The sequence below is a fragment of the Mobula birostris genome, chromosome 6 (assembly GCF_030028105.1).
Source record: "Mobula birostris isolate sMobBir1 chromosome 6, sMobBir1.hap1, whole genome shotgun sequence".
NCBI classification, from domain to species: Eukaryota; Metazoa; Chordata; class Chondrichthyes; order Myliobatiformes; family Myliobatidae; genus Mobula; species Mobula birostris.
Window position 1 is genome coordinate 145,497,812 of NC_092375.1, and position 24,613 is coordinate 145,522,424.

Sequence of the window (24,613 nt, forward strand, 5' to 3'; positions counted from 1 at the left end):
TCGTTGTAGAGAAGTATTTCTACTTTATATAGGCTGTGTATTTATCATATCATTCCTGCTTTTACTATATGTTACTGTTATTTTAGGTTTTAATGTTATTTGGTAGGTTATTTTTGGGTCTGCGAACGCTCACAATATTTTCCCATATAAATAAATGGTAATTGCTTCTTCGCTTTATGACATTTCAGCTTACGAACCGTTTCATAGGAACTCTCTACCTTTGGATGGCGGGGGAAAACTGTAAATGGATAATGCTGAGCAGGTGATGAAGGGTCATTGACCTGAAATCTTAATTTTGCTTCCCTCCCTGTGGATGCTGCCCATTCTGCTGAGTACTTCCAACATTTTGCATCTTTTTCATTAATCTTTAAATTGCAATCATTTACACAGAAAAAAAAATCACAAATATAAATATACTACAAGAAGCAAGAACAAAGTTCTGATTCTTCTCTCATGTACCTTTTACGTGCAGGTGACATTCCTACATCTTCTTGTACTGCTGTGAGACGTGATGTCAAGGCATTATTCTGCGAGTCCTGATGACCCAAGCTAATTAAAAAAAAACATATAATCAATTGGATGTGTCTATTAGAAATATATTAATAGTGAACAGATGAATCATATATATTTAAAATTGCAAATCAAAAGCAACAGTGTTCAGATATCATTCAATTAATTTGCTTAATTTTGCCTGTCCTTATACAAAATTGTGAGTTAATAGGTAGGCTTTTTTGATCACTAATGCATTACCAGTAAGAGGTGTAATTGAAGAGAAACTCAAGGATCTTTGTTGTAATTATTATTCACTTCCAACCCAATGATAGCCACTAAATAATTATGTTAGATAAGGTATATAGCTCTTGTAAACGTTCTAAGACATTAAAAAAAAACTTTCGATCCTCAAATCAATGAACTCCAGACAGCAGACTCAGATTGCGAGTGTAGTTCCCCCTGAAGGAAAATGAAGCAGGGAGGAGTGCTGGGCTCAGGTACAACTGAACAGCAGAGACACTATACCCCCCACTGCTAACAATCCTGCCGACAAATGTACAGTCTCTGGAGAATAAAGTTGAAGACCTCAGAGCAGGACTGCAGTACCAGAGGGACACTAGGGACTAATGTGTACTTTACTTCATAGAAACATGGCTAACCCTTGCCATTTTGGACCCAGCGCTGCAGCCCAATAGCTTCAGCATAAAGATAGGTTAGTTGAGTCATTTAAAAGTCAGAGGAGAGAGTGTGTGCTTCATGATTAACTCATTGTGCTGCACAGACATGATGGTTCTGTCTCAGTCCTGCTCAACCGACCTAAAACATCCAGCAGTCAAGTATCATCTATTTTATCTGCTGACGGAGTTTTCCACCATCATCCTAGTGAGATTCTACCTCAGGCCAATGTCAGGCAGCAATGGAGGAGCAAAGTACCGTGATCAGCAGTCATGAAACAGGGCACCCGATGTCTTCCCTATCATTGCAGGGAATTTGAACCAGGCCAGCTTGAAGACATCTCTGAACAACTACCACCAACATATCACCTGTGGAACCAGAGGATCCAACACACTTGACCACTGTTACACCATCAACAAGAATGCTTACCATGCCACCCCACAGCCACTCTTTGGAAAGGCTGATCACCCAGCTGTACTACTCCTGGCATATAGGTAGAGACTAAAGGTTGCAGCACCAGTCCCATGGACCAAGAATGTATGGTCAAGAGAGGGGGAGGAGCACTTACAGACTGCTTTCAGTCAGTAGACTGGACCATATTCAGGGATTCTCCTTCCAATCTGCATGAATAAGCCACAGTTGTCACAGACTTCAATCAAGACCTGTATGGATAAAAACAAGCAACACACACAAAAAATGCTAGTGAACATAGCAGGCCAGGCAGCATCTATAGGAACAGGTACAGTCGATGTTTCAGGTCGAGACCCTTCGTCAGGATTAACTGAAAAAGTTAGTCCTGATGAAGGGTCCCAGTCCAAAACGTCAGCTGTACCTCTTCCTATAGATGCTGCCCGGCCTGCTGCGTTCACCAGCATTTTTTGTGTGTGTTGCTTGAATTTCCAGCATCTGCAGGTTTCTTCGTGTGTGTACGGATAAAAGTTTGGCTTCAAGAACATACCAAATGTACCCAAACCAAAACATACCCGACCAAGAGATTTGCAGTCTGCTGAGGGCTAGATCTGTGGCATTCAAGACCAGTGATCCAGAACTATACAAGTAGTGCAGGTGTGACCCACAGAAGGCTATTTTGTGCCTGCTTTGATACAGAGAATAAAACTACACCTGTGCAATTCCTTCAGCATCTTGTGATCTGTCTCGGAGGCCAACATCAAAACATCTTTCATGAAGGTAACCTTCACAAGGATTCAGGCCCTGATGGCTTATCTGACGGGCACTGAAAATCTGTGCCAACCAGCTGGCAGGTTGTTCAAGGACATCTTCAATCTCTCACTGCTGGAGTCGGAGATTCCCACCTGCTTCAAAAGGGTAACAATCATACCAATGCCAAGAAGGGCGAGTAGCCTCAGCAACTATCGGCCAGTTGCACTCATATCTGCGAGAAGTGCTTTGAGAGGTTAGTCATGGCCAGAATCAACTCCCACCTAAGCAAAGACCTGGACTCACTGCAATTTTCCTTTAGTCACAATAGGTCTACAACAGATGCAATCTCACTGGCTCTCTACTCGACCTTGGGTCACCTGCACAATAGCAGTACCTACATTAGGCTGCTGTTTATTGTTTACAGCTCTGCATTCAACAGCATCATGCCTTCAGTAAAAATCAACAAGCTCCAAAATCTAGACCTCTGTACTTCCCTCTGCAACTGGATCCTTGACTTCAATGGGAGATCAGTCATTGCTGATCGGAAATAACACCTCCTCCTCGTTGACAATTAACAAGGGCCCATCTCAAGGTTGCATGTTTAGCCCACTGCTCTACACCAACGACTGTGCTTGCTATGTACAGCTTAAACACCATCTATAAATTTGCCAGCCAAATGTCAGATGGTGACGAGGTGGTGTACAGAAGTGAGGCAGATCAGCTGGTTGCAACAACAGTGGTGTTACAACAACAACCTTGCGCTCGACATCAGTAAGACAAGAAACTGACTGTGGACTTTAGGAAGAAGAATTCAAGGGCACACACACACCAGTCCTCATTGTAGGATCAGCAGTGGAAAGGGTGAGCAGTTTCAAGCTCCAGGGTGTCAACATCTCTGAAGAACTATCCTAGGCCCAACATACTGATGCAATTACAAAGGTGGCTATATTTCATTAGGAGTTTGAGGGGACTTGAACAAAGTCTCTCACAAATTTCTACATATGTACGTGGAGAGCATTCTAAATGATTACATCACCATATGATATGGAGGAGCCACTGCACAAGATCAGAAAAAACTGCAGAAAGTTGCAAACTCAATCAACTCCATCATGGGCACTGGCCTCCCCTGCATCAAGAACATCTTCAAAAGCTGAAGCCACAAAAAAAAAAAGGGGCATCTGTCATTAAGGATGAGACATGCCCTCTTCTCACTCCTACCATCAAGGACGTACAAGAACATGAAGACACATATCCAACACTTTAGGAACAGCTTGTTCTCCTCCATCAGATTTCTGAATGGACAATAAATCCAAGTACTACTTTTTTCCCCCTTTTTATGCCCTCTTCTGAACTTCTTATTTAATTTAAATTTTTAATATAATTTCTTATTTGTAATCTTATAATATTTTTTACTTAGTATAAGAATGTACTGCTGTCACAAAGCAATGTATTTCACAACATATACCAGTGATATTAAACCTGCTTCTGATCCTGCATAGTTTATGAATGTCCCAATTATTAGTTGATAGCATTCATAACATTTGGCCTCCTTGAAAGGGTATATAGAGACTGGCCCACAGTAATCAGGAATATGTGTACAAATTAATTATGATACTTTGCTTTTACATACCATCACACTTTTAAGCCCCAAAACCTCTAAAAATCTTCACCCTTAACCGTTGCGTATTTAACATATCAGTAATATTTTAGTAATATTATAAATACCTTGTTTGAATAAGCATTCTTGTTTGCTTAAATAATTCATTATAGGTTTATATGCAACAATACATCAATTGCTTATGACATGATGCTACCACGACATACATGCGCACCTCGCGAAAGTAAAACTGATCGCACCTCAGTTATCTTGTTTTCCTTCGAATTAGTTTAATGTTTTGAAAGTACAAAGCATAACATTAACCACGTTACTGGACATCTGATACTATTATGGCCTTAAATGGAAACTTCATGTGCTACTTACATGACATGAGCCTCCTTCAGGTAAAAGGCATAGGTATGTATGAAAAAGCTGCGAACTAACCAAAAAGACACTGTGGAAATTTCATCCAGAATACTTATTTACTAGACAGTTCATAGATCACATTGTTGCAATGCATACAAAAATAATCATTGATTGTTATAATCAGTAAATGATACACAAATAATGCAGCTTGCAGATGTTGAATGGCACGAGGGCAGGCCAGGCAGCCATGAACCAATTCAGCCGGAAACAATGTGTGCAAACAAGTTAAGCATGGACTTTGTCACATCATTTGAAGCACTTTGTTTTGGGTAAACCTAACTGCTTTGAGATAGAGATTTAGACCAGGAGAAAGCATGAGGAAGCGACTCTAAAGTTGATCAGAAAACAAAAAAAAAAATTGCTTTCAGCAATCTTGCATGTGAGAAAGCAAATTCTAGTTTTCTGATGGTCAGAATACAAATGAACTAAAAATACAAAACTTACACTCAGGGTCACTTCCAGAGATGTGCTCAATGGTAGGGAGGGTTTTACCCATGATGGACTGGGCCATATCCACTACTTTTTGGTAGGATTTTCCATTCAAGGGCATTGGTGTTTCCTTACCAGGCTGTGATGCAGCGAGTCAATGTACTATCCACCACACATCTATAGCAGTTTGTCAAAGATTTAGATGTCACGCTGAATCCATGCAAACTCCTACTGTAAGTAGAGGCATTGCCATACTTCCTTCATAATTGCACTTATGTGCCAGGCCCAGGACAGGTCCTCTGAAATTAAAACACTGAGGAATTTACAGTTGTTGACCACCTTTGACTCGGCCTATAAAGTGGTTTCATCAACAAACTCAGATATGGCATTGGAGCTCTGCTTGGTCACACAATCAAAAGAGAGTAGAGCAGGGGGCTAAGCATACAGTCTTGAGGTGCACCTGTACTGATGAAAATCATGGAGGGAGTGTTGTTGTCAATCTGAACTGACTGAGATCTGCAAGTGAGGAAATCGAGGATCCAATTACACAGGAGATGTTGATTAGTTTTGAAGGGATGATGGTATTGAATGCCGAGCTGTAGTCAGTGAACAACATCCTGATGTATGCACCTCTGCTGTTCAGATGTTCCAGGGTTGAGAGAAGAGCCAATGAAATGGTATCTGCTGTGGATCTACTGCTCCAGTAGGCAAATTAGAGCAGATCAAAGTCGTTTCTCAGACAGGAGTTGCTATATTTCATCACTAACCTCTCAAATCCCTTCATCACCATGGATACAAGTGCTACTATATGAAAGTCATTGAGACAACTTACCATGTTCTTCTTGGGCACAGGTATAATTGAAGCCTGCTTGAAGCAAGCGGTTACCTCAGATTGCCAAAGTGAGAGACTAAAAATCTCAATGAACATCCCGCTAGTTGATTAGCACAGGTCTTTAGTACTAAGCCAGGTACCCCATCTGGACTGGATGCTTTTCCTGGTTCACCTCCCTGAAGGCTATATTGAAACCGATACAGCACTTTAACACATCTAACCAGCATTATCAACATTAGTTCCTACCCCAATTTGCAATTTGGAAGGTGTAATATCACAATTTTCTTATGGTACTGTTCATATACTTGAAAGCACATGGTTTGATAGTAATACAGTGAGTATCAACTTTGTGTCTTGCTCACTTCATAGCCTACCCTATATTGCCTTAATTTAATTAGGTCATGTATGGTACTCAATCAAGATGTAAAATTTTTTGTTACAGGTGAATGCAAGAAATGAAAAAAGAAGAAACTTTGCACTTTAAAAATAACATTGTCCCCTAGTTTGAGAAAGAACCTGGACTAAACAAAAAAAATCTGATTAAAGGAATACCTTAAATCATTTCTTCAACACGAGAGCAAAAATAGCAGCAGGCATTAAAATAAACAAGGGGTTATTAAGAGAAAGACTCAGCAGGGCCGTTACACATTCATCAGATCCATAAAGGCTTCACTGCTACTGAAAATAAAAGCTTTTCAACTAATACTGAGAATGCTAAAATGTAGAATGATTTAACAAATAATCACTCACTTGTTTCACAGATCAATGATTATCAAAAATAGTGAACGGCTCTCTTCCAATAATTTTCATATGATAAATCTGCATTTAACTATCGACTGGATTGTATAACGAAAAATGCTCAATGGGTCAATAGGTGGCTCTCTCACATCTACCTCCACAATAATGTTTACGGGTTCAGGTCCCATTCTCAAGTTAAACACAAAAATCTATTCACATCCAGTTCAACATGATGGTTGAAAGTGCCATCATGTGGCTGAGCCTTTAAACTGAGACCCTGTTGACTTTATTGGTGACAAAAGGGATCTTATGCTCTTTTGTAAAAGAAAAGGCATGTTATCTTGCAATCAGCTAAATAATCACGCTTAATAATGCCGCTATCATTTGTTATTCATAGTACAACTAGACGCTGCATTTCTCTAATCATAAGAATACATCCAGTTCAAAAGTATTTCATTAGCTCTTAAGTAATTTGTGATCTCAAGAGATTTTGAAGAGCACGCACTAAGTACAAGATTGACTTTCTTTCAGAGGCATTTAATTGTACAGATCAGAATCAGAAACAGGTTTAGTATCACTGCATATGTTGTGACATCTGTTGTTTTGCAGCAAAAGTACACTGCGATACCTAAAAATAAAACACTATGTTATAAGTATTTGTTTTTAAAAATTAAATTAAATTAGTGCAAAAAGAGAGCAAAGGAAAAAAAAATAGTGAGGTAGTGTGAATGGGTTTACTGTCCATTCAGAAACCTGATGGTAGAGGGGAAGAAGTTGTTCCCAAAATGTTGAGTGTGCGTCTTCCGGCTCCTGTGCCTCCTGCTTGATAGTAGCAATGTGAAGAGGGCATGTCCTGGGTAATGGCAGTCCTTAATGATGGACGTCACCTTTTGAAAGCATAGCATTTCAAAGATGTCCTTGATGCTAGGAAGTCTAGTGCCCATGATAGAGCTGGCTGAGTTTGCAACTTTCCGCAGCTTGATCCAATCATATGAAGTGGCCCCTCTATATCAGATGGTGATGCAATCAGTTAGAATACTCTCCACAGAACATCTGTAGAAATTTCCAAGAGTCCTTAGTGACATACTAAATCTCCCTAAACTTCTAACCAGATATAGCTGCTGTTGTGCCTTCTATGTAATTGCATCAATATGCTGGGCCCAGGATCGATCTTCAAAGATGTTGACACTCAGGAACTTGAAACTGCTCACCCTTTCCACTGCTGATCCCTTGATGAGGACTGGTTTGTGTTCTCTCACCTTCCCTTTCCTGGTCCACAATCAATTCCTCGGTCTTAATGATGTTGAATGCAAAGCTGTTGTTACAACACCACTCTACCAGTCTACTCACTCCTGTACGCCTTCTCCTCACCACCTCCTCATCTTTTGTTTTAATATTATGTTGAGATTTTACATGTACAGCCTACAATGATGTCTATTTTTCATCATAATTCTTTAATTTTATTATGAAACACAGCACTTGCAATGAATTCTCAATAATTCATGTAGACTTCAGCAGCAGCTATTCTTAAATTGCACGCACAATGTCCAAAAGCATTGCAAAATATAAATATTTTTGAGATCTACTGCTAACTTTAAAGATCAGTGTCAAGTAGAATGGAACATTTTTTATTCTTACTGATTTATTCCTACATATAAATAACAAAACCCTGAAATATTACATGATCACATTAGAGGATCCGTTCTACGACCAACACACTAGTGTCATCACAAAAAAGGCATGGCAACACCTCTACTTTCTTAGAAGATTACATATATTCAACATGTCATATGACAGTTTTCTACAGCTGCACAGTGAAGAGTATCCTAACTGGTATGGAAACGCCAATGGCCAAGAATGGAAGACTACAGGAAGTGATGGATACAACCCAGTCCATCACAAGCGACGCCCGCCCCACCATTGAGTACATTTACAAGGCCATCGGGCAGGAGGTACAGATGCCTCATGTCCCATACCACTAGGTTCAGGAACCGTTATTATGCTGCAACTATCAGGCTTCTGAACCTGCATGAATAACTTCATGCATCATGACTCTGAACTGATTCTACAACCTACAGACACACTTTCAAGGACTCTTTACAACCAGTGTTCACAGTAGTACTTTTATCTGCAGTTTGTCTTCTAATGCACATTAGGTTTTTGCCAGTCTTTGTCTATTTATGTATAATTTTTCAAAATATTCCATTATATTTCTTCTTTCTGAAAACACCCACAATAAAGTGAATCTCAAGGTAGCATATGGTAACATAAACATACTCTGATAATGAACTTACTTTAAGTTTTGAAGAGGGGCAGTTGTGGGAATCATAAGAATCTTCCCAATTTTAAAAATATGATCATAAAAAGTTTACCATTTTATTGACAACTTGTGCTGTGCATCAACAGATTAATTAAAATGCAGATTAAACATATTTGTCAGATTAACGTAATGGGGTGAATCTTTCACAAGACTCTCTTGACTCAAACATATAATACAATACTTATTTAAAAACTGTTTCCAAAAATATTTTATACCTCTGCCAAGCAAGGTCCTCTTCCAAAAAATTATTTTTATTGATTTTCCGTCCAGTTACAGGAGTTCGAGGCTCATTGGGATCCAACATAGACACAGAATACGTTGAGTCAGTTAAAACATTGAGATCTTCACCAATGGAGCTGCTGTCTGTGGAGTGTGCATAGTTCAGAACTATTTTTCTGCAGTATGTGCATGCCCGAAGATCACCTGAATAAAAATTGCAAATCAGCTTAACGAAGAACATAGAACATAGAAATCTACAGCACATTACAGGCCCTTTTGCCCACAATGTTGTGCCGACCACGTAACCAACTCTGAAAACTACCTAGAAACTCCCTATCACACAGCTCTCTGTTTTTCTAAGCTCCATGTACCTATTTAAGAGTCTCTTAAAAGACCCTATTGCATCAGCCTCTACCACAGTCCCTGGCAGTGCATTCCATGTACCCACCACACTCTGTGTGAAAAACTTACCTCTGTATCCCCCTTATAACTACTTCCAAGCACCTTAAAACTATGCCCCCTCACGTTAGCCATTTCAGTCCAAGAAAAAGCCTCTGCCTATCCACACCATCAATGCTTCACATCATCTTATACACCTCTAACAGGTCACCTCTCATCCTTCGTCGCCCCAAGGAGAAAAGGCCAAGTTCACTCAACCTATTCTCATAAGGTATGCTCCCCAATCCAGGCAACATCCTTATAAATCTCTTCTGCACTCTCTCTGTAATATTCACATCCTTCCTGTCGTGAGGTGACCAGAACAGAACACAATACTCCAAGTGGGGTCTAACCAAGTCTTATATAGCCTTAATGTTACCTGACAGCTCTTGAACTCAATCTCACAGTTGATGAAGGCCATCATACCACATGCCTTCTTAACAACACTGTCAACCTGCCCAGCAGCTTTGAGTAACCCATGGACACGGACTCCAAAATCTCGCTGATCCTCCACACTGCCAAGATTCTTACCATTAATATTATATTGTCTTCAAATTTGACCTACCAAAATAAATGAACTCCACTTGCCACTTCTCAGCCCAGTTCTGCATCCTATCGATGTCCTGCTGTAACCTCTGACAACCCTCCAGACTATCCACAACACTCCCAACTTTTGTGTCATCAGCAAAATTACTAAACCACCCGTCTACTTCTTCATCTAGGTCATTCATAAAAATCACAAACAGGAGGGGTCTCAGAACAGATCCATGTAGAACACAACTGGTCACTGTCCACCATGCAGAATACAAATCACCTATAACCACCTTCTGTGGACAAGCCAGTTCTGGATCCACAAAGCAAGGTCTCCTTGGATCTCACACCTCCTTACTTTCTGAATGAGCCTTGCATGGGGCACCTTATCAAATACCTTACTGAAATTCATATACACTACATCCACTGCTCTACCTTCATCAGGGTGTTTTGTTACATCCTCAAAATAATTCAATCAGGCTCGTAAGGAACGACCTGCCCTTGACAAAGCCAATGCTGACTATCCTTAACCAGGTTATGTCTCTCCAAATGCTCATAAATCCTGCCTCTCAGGATCTTCAACAACTTACCGACCACTGAAGTCAGACTCACTGGTCTATAATGTCCTGGGTTATCTCTACTCCCTTTCTTGAACAAGGGAACAACAATTGCAACCTTTCAATCCTCTGGTACTTTTTCCACCTTACTGATGATGCAAAGATCATGGCCAGAGGCTCAGCAATCTCCTCCTTCACTTCCCACAGTAGCCTGGAGTATACCTTGTATAACTTAGAGCAGACATAAATAAAAACCCCCATTTATACAAAATAAGGCTCCAACCTCCCTCATGCAGAACATTGCAAGTCTCTGGAACTCTTTCCCAAAAGGACAGTAGAGGCAGTCTGAATTATTTTTAGGGTGGATTATCAATAAGCAAGAGGCTTTAATGTTACTAGCAGAAATGGAGGGGGACAGACGGGAATGTTGTGGCATTTACACTCAAACCAGTCTTTGTATTACTGAATGGCAAAACAAATTCAAAGGATTGAGTGGCTCAATATTTTCTTTTTTTTAAAAAATATGTTCATACTTACCCTCAATTTCAGGCTAATCATGAGTGGATTCAACTGATCTATTTGAATAGGTATTAACATAAGATACGTATGTCAACCCAGTTTCTTGTAAAACTGTTCTACCCATGAGCTAATATTTAACTGCATATTCTGGAAGAGTTGATACAAATGCAGGGAGAATGGAGCAAACATGAGGTTAGGGTAAGATTGATGCAATAATAGATGCTTCATGGGTGTCCCAAAGAACCTGCTTCTATGCTATATGACTCCATGTATTCTTCATGTGCCAGTATGGTGATATACACCAGAATAAATAGCCCACTAAAATTTATAGTTACACACCTCATTTAATGTTACAGAATCTTGAGGCTGTGCAAGTCAATGCAGCTCAGCATATGCAGACTTAAAACAGAATTTGGAGACTTAAAACATAACATGTTATGACACATGCAATTAGTTTTGAATTCCCTCAAGTTTACCAAAGACACATCAAGATACTAGCTTTTATGTGTATGGAATTGAAATGAACAAGGAGTGACAGCTGGAGAGATGTCAACAAGGAATGAAAAGAAAGGAAGAAAAATAAACTAAGGTAAGACTGAAACTTCATCTAATCCATCTGCAGTCAGATTCACAGCTGAAGGCAAAATGCATACATCAACAAAGACAAAGGAAAAAATAAGTTACAAAGACCTGGTTATGAAGTAATTATTTAGTCACATCGAAATTATTAGGATAGAAACATCTTGGAGTGAATGGGCAATAGCAATAAAGAAATAGTGGGTCAGAGTTAAAGCACTTGCAGCCACATTAAACAAACTTAAGCTTCAAATATTCTCGACACCAATACTGATAATGACCAAATGGTAGTGTGGATTGAAGGGAGATCATTTTCATTTAGTAACATCTGAAATGACCAACAATATTGGAGAATTGACTGTGTAATGCCCTCCTCACCCATTCTCCATTAATCCCCAATCCCACCCCCAAAAAATACTAATTTTATGTACAGCAAGATCTCCATTTAAAATACTTTTATTGTGATCAGTTACTTCACTCCATACACAATATTAATTTAAAGTTAATTATTGGCCCTTTGGTTATATTGTTTAACTCACCCTAATGTGTTGCTATCTCCCAATGTCCTATCCAGTTGCTTAAAATGATCAATCTTGGTGTATACCAGAGGATTTGATCTCTTTCGTTGCACTCAATCACCATTATCTAACAAAGTGGCCAATGAGTCTATGTTTGTGGTCTTCTGTTGCTCTAGCCCATCCACTTCAAGGTTCAACACATTTTGCATTCATAGATGCTCTTCTGCATCCGCCCCCATTGTAATACGTGGTTATTTGAGTTACTGTTACTCTCCTGTCAGCTTGAACCAGTCTGACCATTCTCCTCCAACCTCTCTCATTAACAAGGCATTTTTGCCCATGGAACTGCTGCTTACTGGATGTTTTTTGCTTTTCAGTCCATTTTCTGTAAACCCTTGAGACTGCTGTGTGCAAAGATCAGCAGTTCCTGAGATCTCAAACCACCCTGTCTGGCACCAACAATCATTCCACGGTCAAAGTCACTTAGACTACATTTCTTCCCCATTCTCATGTTTGGTCTGATAAACCACTTGACCATGACTGCGTGCTTTTATGCACTGATTTGCTGTCACATGATTGGGTGATTAAATATTTACATGAACAAGCAGGTGTACAGGTGTATCAAATAAAGTGGACACAACGTAAGTTTACTATTTACATACCTGCATAACCCATGAATTTCCCAGGAATTTCTTGATTGCAACAGCGACTACAGAAGATCTGCCCGCATAAACGGCAGTGGTGTCGACGTCTAAAAGTAGTAAACTTCTCACTGCAGTCATAACACTCTTTGCACTGACTGTCTGGCATCCAGTACTGCTTCAAGTCAGTATCCTATATTACAAAACACAGGTAACAGAGTTTAGTGATCCTTAAATACTACAAAGTGTAGTGCAATCAGTATACAAATCCACATTTTGTTATAAGTAAATCAACTCTGCATATACTTTCTTCTCATTGGGCAGCAATGTAAAGCATTTCCTGAAATGTTACCTCTCAAAATGGACCTTTTCTCTGTTAAGTATTATTCCTCCTTCAAGCAGCTTATGGTGGAAGCTTATTCAGACTTCACAAACCCCTTAATCACTGCTGGTCTTCCTTTTTTTTCCTCTTGGTTTTCCTTTCCTCCATCAACATTTAAAGGAGGTTAAGTAAAAATTCATGGTTTATCACTTTCTTTTCCCCATGTCAAATAGACCAAGTTAGTTTGTCTTGACGAAGAGTCTCGGCCCAAAACACCATCTGTTCATTTCCCTCCACAGAAGCTGCCTGATCTTCTGAGTTCCTCCAACATTTTGTTATCTCAGTTATTAGCTTCCCCTTTCTTAGTAGGTCTTAAAGGAAAGAAGCTGACACAATAACTAGATAACATTCAAATCCACTGAATTGTGCTAAATCTCCATCACCTCCACCCAACTCACCAGAACAGCCAGAAGGACACTCAGTTTCCATCTCAATTGACTGAGAGACAAAATGCAATACTTTCGGTGCTTATCTCAAGATAAAACTGTTATCCTAAGTCAAATAAACAGTACACCTCACTGATTTACAACACACATTTTTAGCTGGCAGTGCAGGCAACTTTAAACAGAAATCCAGATGAAAGAAGGCAGTATAGACTTGACAGATCAAATTTCATGGAATAAGCAATCTATGTGTGTAAGAGTGAAAGCAAAATTCTTTAAGCTAAAATATTATCACTAAACCTGATAAAGTCTGCAGATGCTGGAAATCCAGAGCAACCCACACAAGATGCTGGAGAAACTCAGCAGGTCAGGTAGCATCTCTGGAGGGGAACAGATAGTCAACGTTTCGGGACCAGACCATTCTTCAGGACTGAGAAGTAAGGGGGAAGATCCCAGAATAAAAAGGTCAGGGAGGAGAAGGAGGATAGCTGGAGGGTAACAGGTGAAGCCAGGTGGATGGGAAAGGTAAGGGGCCGGAGAAGAAATAATCTGATAGGAGAGGAGACTGGACCACAGGAGAAACGGAAGGAGGAGGCGACCCCGGGGGATGTAATTGACAGCGAAGAGGTAAAAGGTCAGAGTGGGGAGGGAATAAAGGAAGAGGAGAGGGGGAATTTATTTACCAGAAGGAAAAGGGGGGAAAAAAATCGATATTCATGCCATCAGGTTGGAGGCTACCCAGATGAAATATAAGGTGTTGCTCCTCCACCATGACGGCGGCCTCATCTTGGCACAAAAGGAGGCCATGGACAAACATGTCAGAATGGGAATAAGAATTAAAATGTTTGACCACAAGAAAGTCCTACTTATAGCAGATGGAGTGGAGGTACTTGATGAAGAGGTCCCCCAATTTACTACAGCTCTTGCCAATATAGAGGAGGCCACATCGAGAGCACCAGATGCAATAGACAAGCCCAGCAAATTCACAGGTGAAGTGTTGCCTTAACTGGAAGGACTGCCTGGGGCCCTGAATGGGGTGAAGGAGGTGGTATATGCTCAGGTGTAGTACTTAGGTCACTAAAATCTTGGTTCTCATTGAAACTTCGGCTAAAATAAAATTTGACTGTTTGACTTAAATATATACATCATTCCTTATCTTATATGAGGTCCAAATTTGACACTGGTATTTTAGCAAAAGGACAAATCCTTAAATACCAGAATAAAGCATTGTCCTAAAATTTTAAATGTACATTTCTTTCTAATTTTAAATTACCTACAAATATCTGAATCAATATTTGAGACTGTTTGAAATGTCAGCAAATAGACCTATAAGATCCAGTCATCCAGATGAAACTAAAACAGAGATAAGACGTCCATTACCTATGTTATTTCATGTTTAGAAGAGTTCATTTGGTCATATCAAAAATGAAGCTTACCACCTGCCTCTGTTCAACTTGGGACATGAAAATTTAGTCCATTACAATGAACACACACTGGCTGAATGTCCAGTTGGTGCTGTCTTTCATTGATTCTATTATGGATTTATTAAGTATACCACAAGGGACTCCGCCTTCCACCTGTGGATATGTAAGACACAGTGTCTTCCTGTCTGCCTTTAGTTTCTCCCTTTCCCAACTTAAACTTTGAAATTTTTAACTTTATTCAGTCGGATCTTTCAAAGTGATAGTTATAGCTATGGCTGCCTTGAGAAGCACTAAAAGGAATCCCGATACAGGTAATGGTAAATCTAAAAAAAATTGACAAAGCTCCTAAAGAGCCAGCCTGGGTTAATAGATTAGAGACTCAAAAGAGCTCTATCATCGCTGAGTTAACTCAATTAAAAGAAAGTCTTCTCCCTTTGGAGGAAAAAATTGATTCTTTGAGCTTGGATCTTAAAAAAGTAACTCTCAATGCGGCTGATATTTCTTCTCGTTTGGAAAAAGCACAACGACGAATCGTTGATTTGGAAGCTCGTTCTCGTCAGAACAATATCCGAATTGTTGGACTGAGAGAGAAATCAGAATCTGCCGACATACTGGACTATTTCGCTAAAATGTTTCAATCTCTATTTCCTGAGGCATTTTCACAATTGCCCGACATTGACATAGCTCATAGGGTTGGAATTCCGAGACTAGGTAAAAACAGACATGTTATTGTGCATTTTCTTCGTATTCAAGAGAAAGACCGTATTATTAAACTGGCAAGAAAACAAAGACTGTTTAAATTTCAAGGCTCTGAGATTCATTTCTTTCAAGATTTTCCGTGTGAAGTTGTTCAGAAACGTTCTAGATTCGCGACCATAATGCAAATGGCCTTTCAAGAACTGATGCATCCCTTTCTTCTGTATCCCGCTAAATTAAGGCTTTTCGCTAAAGATTCTGGGGTTCGTATCTTTGAGGATCCAACTGATGCATTGCATTTTATTAATTCTCTCCCGGATGAGTCTGAAGCCTGAAGTTTGGAAGTCTTACAATTATTCGATCGTTTCGCGATATAAGGAATGATGGGATCGGAAGAATTAAGAAGTACAGAAAGCCTTGGTATTAAAAAGTACCTTTATCTTTGAAATAGACCGGTTTGGACGGTTTTAATTTTAGAAGGTATCTTATGGGATCTGCTGGAAGACTGTAGAAATTTTAAACCATCTAGAATTTCTTTTTGTTTGCTACATCTATGAATTAATTGTTTTTTTTTGTTTTGTATGTTTTTGTTAAGAACTTTTAACTCACTATTCAGGTTCTTTTTTACGTTTTATAGATAGATGTAATAAGTTAAAGATGGCATGTTTTCTCTTCTGTGCAAATATTTCAAGAATTTGTCTTGGAAGTGTTTTTTCTTATCTAATGTTATGAAGGTTATTTTCTAAATTGAAGGTCGTTTCTGTTAACTATTTTTTCTAATTTAGTTGCAATGGGTTTTATGTCGACTGTAATGAGTTGTATACTCGGGAGAGGGAGACAGATTACCTTTTTTCATCTGTACCTTTTATTTAGGCAGGTGGAGTTCAGAATTGCTTCTTATGCATTTCTTGGGGCTTGCATCGATTGATATCGACTTATTTTTGGGCTTTGTAGGTTGGGTAGTTTTTTTCTTTTTCTTATTTCTATTTTTTATTCCCATTATGGAATTCCGGAGCATACACACACACACACACACATACACATATATACCAAATGCTGATGATCCTTCATTTTTTAAAGATATTTTTGCTCTATTACCTGATTTAAATGAATATATGTTATTAATGGGTGGAGATTTTAATACTTGCTTAAATCCCCTATTAAATAAATCATCATCTAGACATCAACTCCCTAATCGCTCTGCATTACTTATTAATTCCTTTTTAATTGATTATGGTTTAATTGAAGTCTGGAGACATATGCATCCTACTGAGAGAGAATATTCCTTTTTTCACAAGTTCATAATAAATATTCGAGAATCGACTATTTTATAGCCAACCTCCGACTTTTATTTAATGTTCAGAAATGTGAATACGATGCAATTGTTATTTCTGATCATGCTCCTTTAAATTTAATATTTGATTTGAAAGTCGTTCTTTCTACAAGACCACCCTGGCGTTTTCCAGAACATTTGTTACAAAGTTCAGATTTTGTTAAGTTTATTGAAACTCAGATAAAAGAGTTTTTTTCTCTTTAATAATACAGGAAACATCTCAAAGTTAGTAATTTGGGATACGTTAAAAGCTTATTTACGTGGTCAGATTATTTCTTATTAGCCAAGTTGAAAAAACAGACAAGAATGGAATTAGATAAAATTGCTAAACAAATTCAAGAATTAGATAATGTTACTGCAATTTTTCCAAATGTTGATTTGTTTAAAAGAAGAGTGGAATTACAATCACAATATAACTTATTATTAACTTATCCTATCGAAGGATATTTGTTTAAATTAAAAAGACAGTTTTATATTTTTGGGGATAAAAATAATAGGCTTTTAGCTTCCCAATTAAGGGCTGCTAAAGCTAAAAGACAAATTTTAAAGATTTGTAAAGATAATGAAGATATAGTAAGTAATTATGAAGACATTAATAATATTTTTCAGGATTTTTATTCTGCTCTTTATAAATCTCAGTTTCCTGCAGATCCCTCCAAAATGAAGGCTTTTTTATACAAGATTAAATTTCCTCAAATTACTGCAGAAGACCAACAGACCCTTGATGCTCCAATTGTTGAACATGAAATTCTGAAAGCTATATGGTCAATGCAATCAGGTAAAGCTCCTGGACTCGATGGCTATTTGGTAGGATTTTCTAAAAAATTTGAAAAATTACTTTCTCCATACCTTTTGGAAATATTTCACGAATCTTTTGAGAAAGGTAATTTACCTTTTTCTTTTTATGAAGCTTCTGTTTCTTTAATCCTTAAGAAAGAGAAAGACCCTGCTGAATGCTCATCTTATAGACCTAGTTCGCTATTAAATGTGGATGCTAAAATTCTTTCTAAGATAATGGCTAAATGTTTGGAAAACATTTTATCTAAAATTATCTCTATAGATCAAACGGGCTTTATCAGAGCAACCGTTATTCTTTTTCTAATATTCGAAGATTGATGAACATTATATATTCACCATTATCCAAAATACCTCAATGTGTTATTTCTCTGGATGCAGAAACGGCATTTGATAAGAGTTGAATGGACTTCTTTGTTTAATGTATTAGATAAATTTGGCTTTGGTAATAATTTTAATAAGTGGATTCAAATGATCTATAAGAACCCTATCACTACCGTTACTACTAATAATCTTAGGTCTCCCTTTTTTTTTTACTTTCACAAGGTACTCGACAAGGGTGTCCATTAAGTCCTTTATTATTTAATCTCGCACTGGAGCCTCTGGCTATAACAATTCGTGAAGCTAAAAACGTTCATGGTATTTCTATAAATGGGACCATACACAAGATCTCTCTTTTTTGCAGATGATCTTCTGGTTTATATCTTGAATCCTGAAGAATCTATTCCTAATCTTTTAGAATTATTAAATGATTTTGGAAAATTTTCAGGATATAAACTTAATTTAAATAAGTGAATTGTTCCCTTTAAATGTTCCTGTTATTATGTATCATGATATTCCATTTAGAATTGTGAATTCTTTTAAGTATTTGGGTATTATTATTACAAAAAAAGGACCTATATAAAGCTAATGTAGTTTCTTTATTGGACTCTATGAAACAATTATTTTCTAGATGGAATCCTCTTACACTTTCTTTAATAGGTCGTATTCATGCTGTGAAAATGATGATTTTATCTAGATTTTTATATATTTATCAAAATACCCCTATTTTTCTAACTAAAATTTTTTTGATCAAATTGATTCTACTATTCCGTCCTTTATTTGGAATAATAAAAAACCAAGAGTTAATAAGATTCATTTACAAAAATCCAAAAAAGATGGTGGACTCGCGCTACCTAATTTAAGATTGTATTATTGGGCTGTTAATATTTGACAACTATGTTTTTGGTTATATTGGCTCGATAAGAACCAAAAACCAGCTTGAATTGATTTGGAATTTAAAGCTATTAATCAATTTTATTTAACTTCATTATTAGGAGCTCCATTACCTTTACAACTTGCTAAAATTACCAATTTAAATCTCTACCCTGTTATTAAACAGTCCTTACGGATTTGGTTTCAGTTTTGCAACTTTTTAAATTTTAAACGATTTAAATTGTCTAGCCCTGTGTTTCGAAATTTGCTATTTAAACCTTCAATTACTGATCCCATTCTTCTTTTATGGAGAAATAAGGGGACCTGTTCTTTTGCAGATTTATTTAGTGATGGTTGATCGATGACTTTTGAAGGGTTAATTAGCAAATACTCTCTCTCTCATACACATTTCTTGCAATATTTTCAGGTTAGACATTTTTTACAAAAATATGTTTTTACGTTTCCATATATGCAAGAATCTGATTTGTTGGATACTATTTTGAATATGAATCCTTTAGTGAAAGGTTCCATTGGTAGAATTTATAATTTATTTTTTACTACAAAAAGATAACCTTTCACTAAAGATTAAACAAGATTGGGAAAGAGAACTTAATATGACTTTTGTTAATGAAGATTGGTTGCGTGTTCTGAAAATGGTTAATTCTTCTTCGATATGTGCTAATCTTTGTTTAATTCAATTTAAAATTGTTCACCGTTATTATTTAACAAAGGAGAGACTATCCAAAATATTTCCTAATATAGATAATTATTGTGATAGGTGCAAAAATGAAGTAGCTACTTTGTCACATATGTTCTGGTCATGTCCCCCATTGAAATCTTTTTGGAAATCTTTATTTTCTACAATTTCTAAAGCTTTGAAAATTAATTTACAACCTAATACACTAACTGTTCTATTTGGAATAGTTCCGCATCCTACTCAGGGTATTTCATTTTCAAACCAACATGTAATTGTATTCATTACATTGTTGGTAAGAAGAGCTATTTTATTGAAGTGGAAAGATACCTCTGCTCCTACACTAATTCAATGGTTTTCCCAAGTAACGCTATGTCTTAGTTTGGAAAAAATTAGAAGTAGAACGTTTGATCCCCAATTCAATTTCGAGAGAAGGTGGGGCTCTTTTGCCAAATATTATCATTTAATTTGTTAGTCCTGACGAAGGGTCTCGGCCTGAAACATCGACTGCACTTCTTCCTAGAGATGCTGCCTGGCCTGCTGCGTTCACCAGCAACTTTTATGTGTGTTGCTTGAATTTCCAGCATCTGCAGAATTCCTGTTGTTTTCATTTAATTTGAATTAATTTATATGGTTTCCTTCCAATTTTATGTTATATAAATGTGATTTGGCAGTTGTTGTTCTCTTTTTCTTCTCTTATATATATAAATGATTGTAAGACCTATTGCTCGGGGAGTTGGTTCGTAATGTTTTTTTTCCTATTTTTGTTTTGTAGTTAGTGGGCTTTTCCCCCCAGTTAGTTGGGGTTCTCTTTTTTCCTTCTTTTTCTTATATAAATTTTTTTTTTCATTAGCATACGCAAGTATTTTTTCTTCAGCTTTATTAATTATACATACACTAATTTGTTGAACTTCTGTGCTTTATAGCTGTAGGAGATTATATATTAATAAAAAGATTTTTAAAATGAAGTATACTCACAAGAAAATGAAACTCATTTGTATATGGTGGCATACATGTACTTTGATAATAAATTTAATTTGAACTTTGAACTCAAGAAATCCTGCATTGAGCAATTTGGTCACCATGGTTGAATTTTTGTCAACATATTTTGTCGATTTTAATTACATTATCCTTTTCCTTGCATCATACCAGATGGTAACAAACCTTTTGGACTTTTGTCTCTAGCTCCATTTGATTGAAGCTGTATCCATTAATGTAGTGCTTAGAGTTATTCTTCATCCTTTCTTTCTCATTGGGTTGCAGTCCCATATTCATATACACAGTCTTGTGTCAGATATCTTGAAAATGAGACTAATACGTCTATTCTTACTCCTTGGAAGTTCCAATCCCTGTTGTCAATAGTGACGCCTACAGTTTCTAAAATACACTTTTGCAAAAACCACATGCCCTTTTGAAGCTAGCCAATAATGGCCAGCCTAATGCTCTTGGGGCTGATAATACAGAAGTTAGCAAGGAAAGGTGGGAACAAACACAGCAATTGTTACAATTAATTTCATTTCCCTTTGATAGAAGGTTTGGTTGTGATTCTGTTTTGTGGTACTTACAAATCCCACAACATTAAATGTAGAATGCTATGAAGTCTTCTTCACTCCTTTCTGGAGTAATCGTGCAGGAATGAGATTCCCTCAGACTGTTGTTCTCTCTCCCCCACCCCCCAAAGTTAGCAGCAATGAATTTCAGATCATCCCTTGATTATTTTATGGAAATCTTTTGCCTACTTTATCTTTTGTCAAATTGGCAACAAGCTTAATTTGACAGAACCTTGCTGTGTTTGTGTCTTACAAGTTACAATTTGATTCTTTCTAAAATCCTCACATATCTCGCCTTATTGTAGCTATTCCTACTTGTTCAGCTTGCTTGATTTTATTTTAATTCCTTATTGACTGTGTACTATACCTGGCTTTTGCCCTCCATTATTTCTTTCAAACGCTTCAAAACTGTAGTCAGGCTCCTCAGTTGTACTGCTGTTCGAGGATCATGGCCACCCATAGAAACATCTGGTTTCCTATGACCATCTGGTTAATAAAAACAAAATCCATCTTAAAAATTGTATGTTGCAACAGGAAGCACATATTTGGATTATACCACATTATTATTTTGCAATGCAAATTGATTAGGAGTTGAATGCTTTGCTTTTTTTTTCCCTTTCATTAAAAGCAATCCAGAACATAAGCCAGTCTTTTTTTTTAAAAATAGAGATGGGACTTAAGTCAGTGCTCTTGCTGGCAGTTGATGACAAAACCATAAAATAGCTGCCTACATAAAAGAAAACTTGCAAGGCAAGGACCACAAGACCAGTTCTAGGTTAAATACCCATTAGACAAGTGGAAAAGTTGCTCTTTCATTCTTTCACCCGCAATATTAGAATGTAGTATCTGTAAACCAAGATGCATGTTTACTAGAAGTTAGAAACCATAACATCGTAAGTCTTTCAATACAATATGAAAGAAGTTTGAAGGCACTTCTAAGTACAAACAAAACTTTTGCAGATTTGCTGCTGCACTCAGGTGGGCCTGATCCTTCATGAAGCTCCTGTCCGAAGAGTTTTTGTACCACATTACATGGCATGAAGGCGAGGCAGAATAAGCCTTGCTAATGAAAGCACCTGATTCAGCCAATTGTCCATCTTGCCAAAAGTACACTCTAAGTACAATTTGGAAGCATTCAAGAACTATTATTTTTTTAAAGAATAAAACAGTTAAAAATGAGTGCCACCTATCAAATCCAATTCAAGAATATGATCTCACCTTGTTCGGCTGCAGAAGACTGTGGGAGGAAAATACTTCTGCTAGAGTAAAACCAAAATGACCATGAGGATAAACTGTTAACAAACGTATCTAGTTATTATCTGAAGGGAGACAACTCTCGTCCAATATCCTGCTTGCTGTGGAACAAACTTTTGTCTCCTTTTCAGTTTTGACTCTGCTTCTCTTCCCACAGATGCAGCCTGACTTACTTTCTTTTGCAATTTCCTGTGTCCTGTCGCTCAGAATTAAACAGCTCCTTCAGCTGACCGTGCCTCTGCAAATTACCATTGCTATCTACATCAATCCCGCTTGCCCTCATTAATTCTATATCCCTCTTTGCATTCCTCAGTATGGTAACCATCCCAATACATCTTAAATGTTATAACCGTTCCCACCTCCACTTCTGGCAGCACACTCCAGATACTAACAACTTCTGGTGTGAAAAAATGTACCCTTCTGAATCCCTTTAAATTTCCACTATCTCACATTAAATCTATACCCTCTAATTTTAGATATCTCAATTATAGGGAAAGGTTTCTCACTATCCACTCACCTATGCACCTCTAGATCCAAACTTCATTTATTTAAGGTTCTTAACTTCATCATCTAAAGTCCATAAAATAATTTAAATTTGCTGTATGTTGTTCATGATCTTTATGCTGTCAGCGCAGTGCTTTTATCTTTGAAACTGTGAGAAATATTTTAAAATTCATTTTAGTTTGATGATGTCATATATTTAACATTTTTGTTCATGTTCTATCATGTGTCTTCTTGACAAAAATGGGCAAATTTTGGTATAAACTTCAGTTACACTAAGAAAAGGCCTGCAGCAGAGCAGTTTCATAGCTTTTCCATTTGAAAGTTTTTTATGCTTGAGGAACTATAAGTGCATTGGGTTTCATTTACCAGATGCCTTCAAAGGTATGAAAAAAGCCACCTAAATTTTGCAGTAATGATGATAGCTTGGTACCTGCATAGAAATTCCAAGTGTTAATTTAACAGGCATAAGCAATGATACAGATACATTAATTTCAATTGTGACTATTTCAGCAACCAACATGGTAAAGCTGTCTAACAATTTTCTCACTGCTGTAGCTTTACTTCAAATAAGATTATCCTCATACAAGCCATATCACTTAAATTATACCAAATAAGAAAAATTTATAATCTTTTCTACCAGCAATGAAAGAGTCAACATCCCAGTGAGAGCATCCTAATTATTGCTAGATACAGAAGAAAGATCCTGTTGTTAATATACAGTTGAAATTTATAGCACATACACACACTGTGGGAATGAAATGCAGAGCAGTACGATGCGTGATCTGGCATTACAAATTTGTGTTGGACATTCTTTATACTTGCACTAGAAACTGCAGTTGTAGAAATTAGAATCTTTGTAATGTCCTGAATCAAGAACAAGAAAATTAATGTCCTGTTTTAACCAATCACATACACAAAAAGTAAAATAAAGGGGAAGATAAATGAATCAGAATTAAGATTAATGCTAAATAAGAAAAATCAATAATTAAAATCTGAAGGAATGAGAGTTCATAGATGAACAATTTAACTCTGCATCAAAAGCATACACCTCAATGAGATCTAACTTTTCATGATGTGTTAATAATAAACAGAAATACAGCTATGAAACTGCATTCAACTGCAGCAATGTATAAATATGTGAATAGGTTGATACACAGTTGCTTTATAGTATTTGTTTTGTGATTAGCTTACTTACATAATCTTTTAAAGAGAATCTTGAGGAAATGGTTGAAGCATCAGTACTGATTTCAAGTAATAAAAATGCATTTACCAGACATTATTCATAACTTTAAAACACAATATGAAATGATTATGTACAAGTGCTTTTAGGTAATTTTAATGCTCGTAAAAATAATAAAGTTAAATCACTAACTATTCTCTTTACCTGCACCTTGAGCTTTGACCATTGATGCACTGGATGCTCTCCGAGTGTTTTCTGCAATACATTGTTTTTTGTAGGCTGGTGGCGTCCTTAAATATGCTTGTCCGTCATTTTGGTGGTTAGACCAATTTGCTCCTGTAACTTGTGGTTCACTCTGGGGTAGTTCTGACCTGTATGAAGAGTTGGGTCTCCCATCATCTGACATTGGATGATAACAAGGTTTATTTTACAGGCTTTCCAAAAACACATTTAAAATAACAATTCACATTTTATGATGCATGTGAAGATTTACAGAGAACTGTTTCTAAAGCAAGATATACAGTACATCAAGATCTTAAGATTATGCAACAATGG

General features: G+C 37.2%; 1 protein-coding gene across 4 annotated transcripts in view; it reads right to left on the reverse strand.

Annotated features, from left to right (window-relative positions):
- pikfyve (phosphoinositide kinase, FYVE finger containing) overlaps nucleotides 1-24,613 on the reverse strand; it is a 132,090-nt gene that overhangs the window by 93,845 nt on the left and 13,632 nt on the right. For all 4 annotated transcript variants that reach the window (XM_072261533.1, XM_072261532.1, XM_072261530.1 and 1 more), the window contains exons 3-7: nucleotides 24,263-24,457; nucleotides 21,488-21,606; nucleotides 12,691-12,862; nucleotides 8,886-9,093; nucleotides 460-549 (exon numbers count right to left, since the gene is read on the reverse strand). In XM_072261533.1, coding sequence (XP_072117634.1) covers nucleotides 460-549; nucleotides 8,886-9,093; nucleotides 12,691-12,862; nucleotides 21,488-21,606; nucleotides 24,263-24,457 — 784 coding nt within the window. The remainder of the gene's footprint in view (nucleotides 1-459; nucleotides 550-8,885; nucleotides 9,094-12,690; nucleotides 12,863-21,487; nucleotides 21,607-24,262; nucleotides 24,458-24,613) is intronic.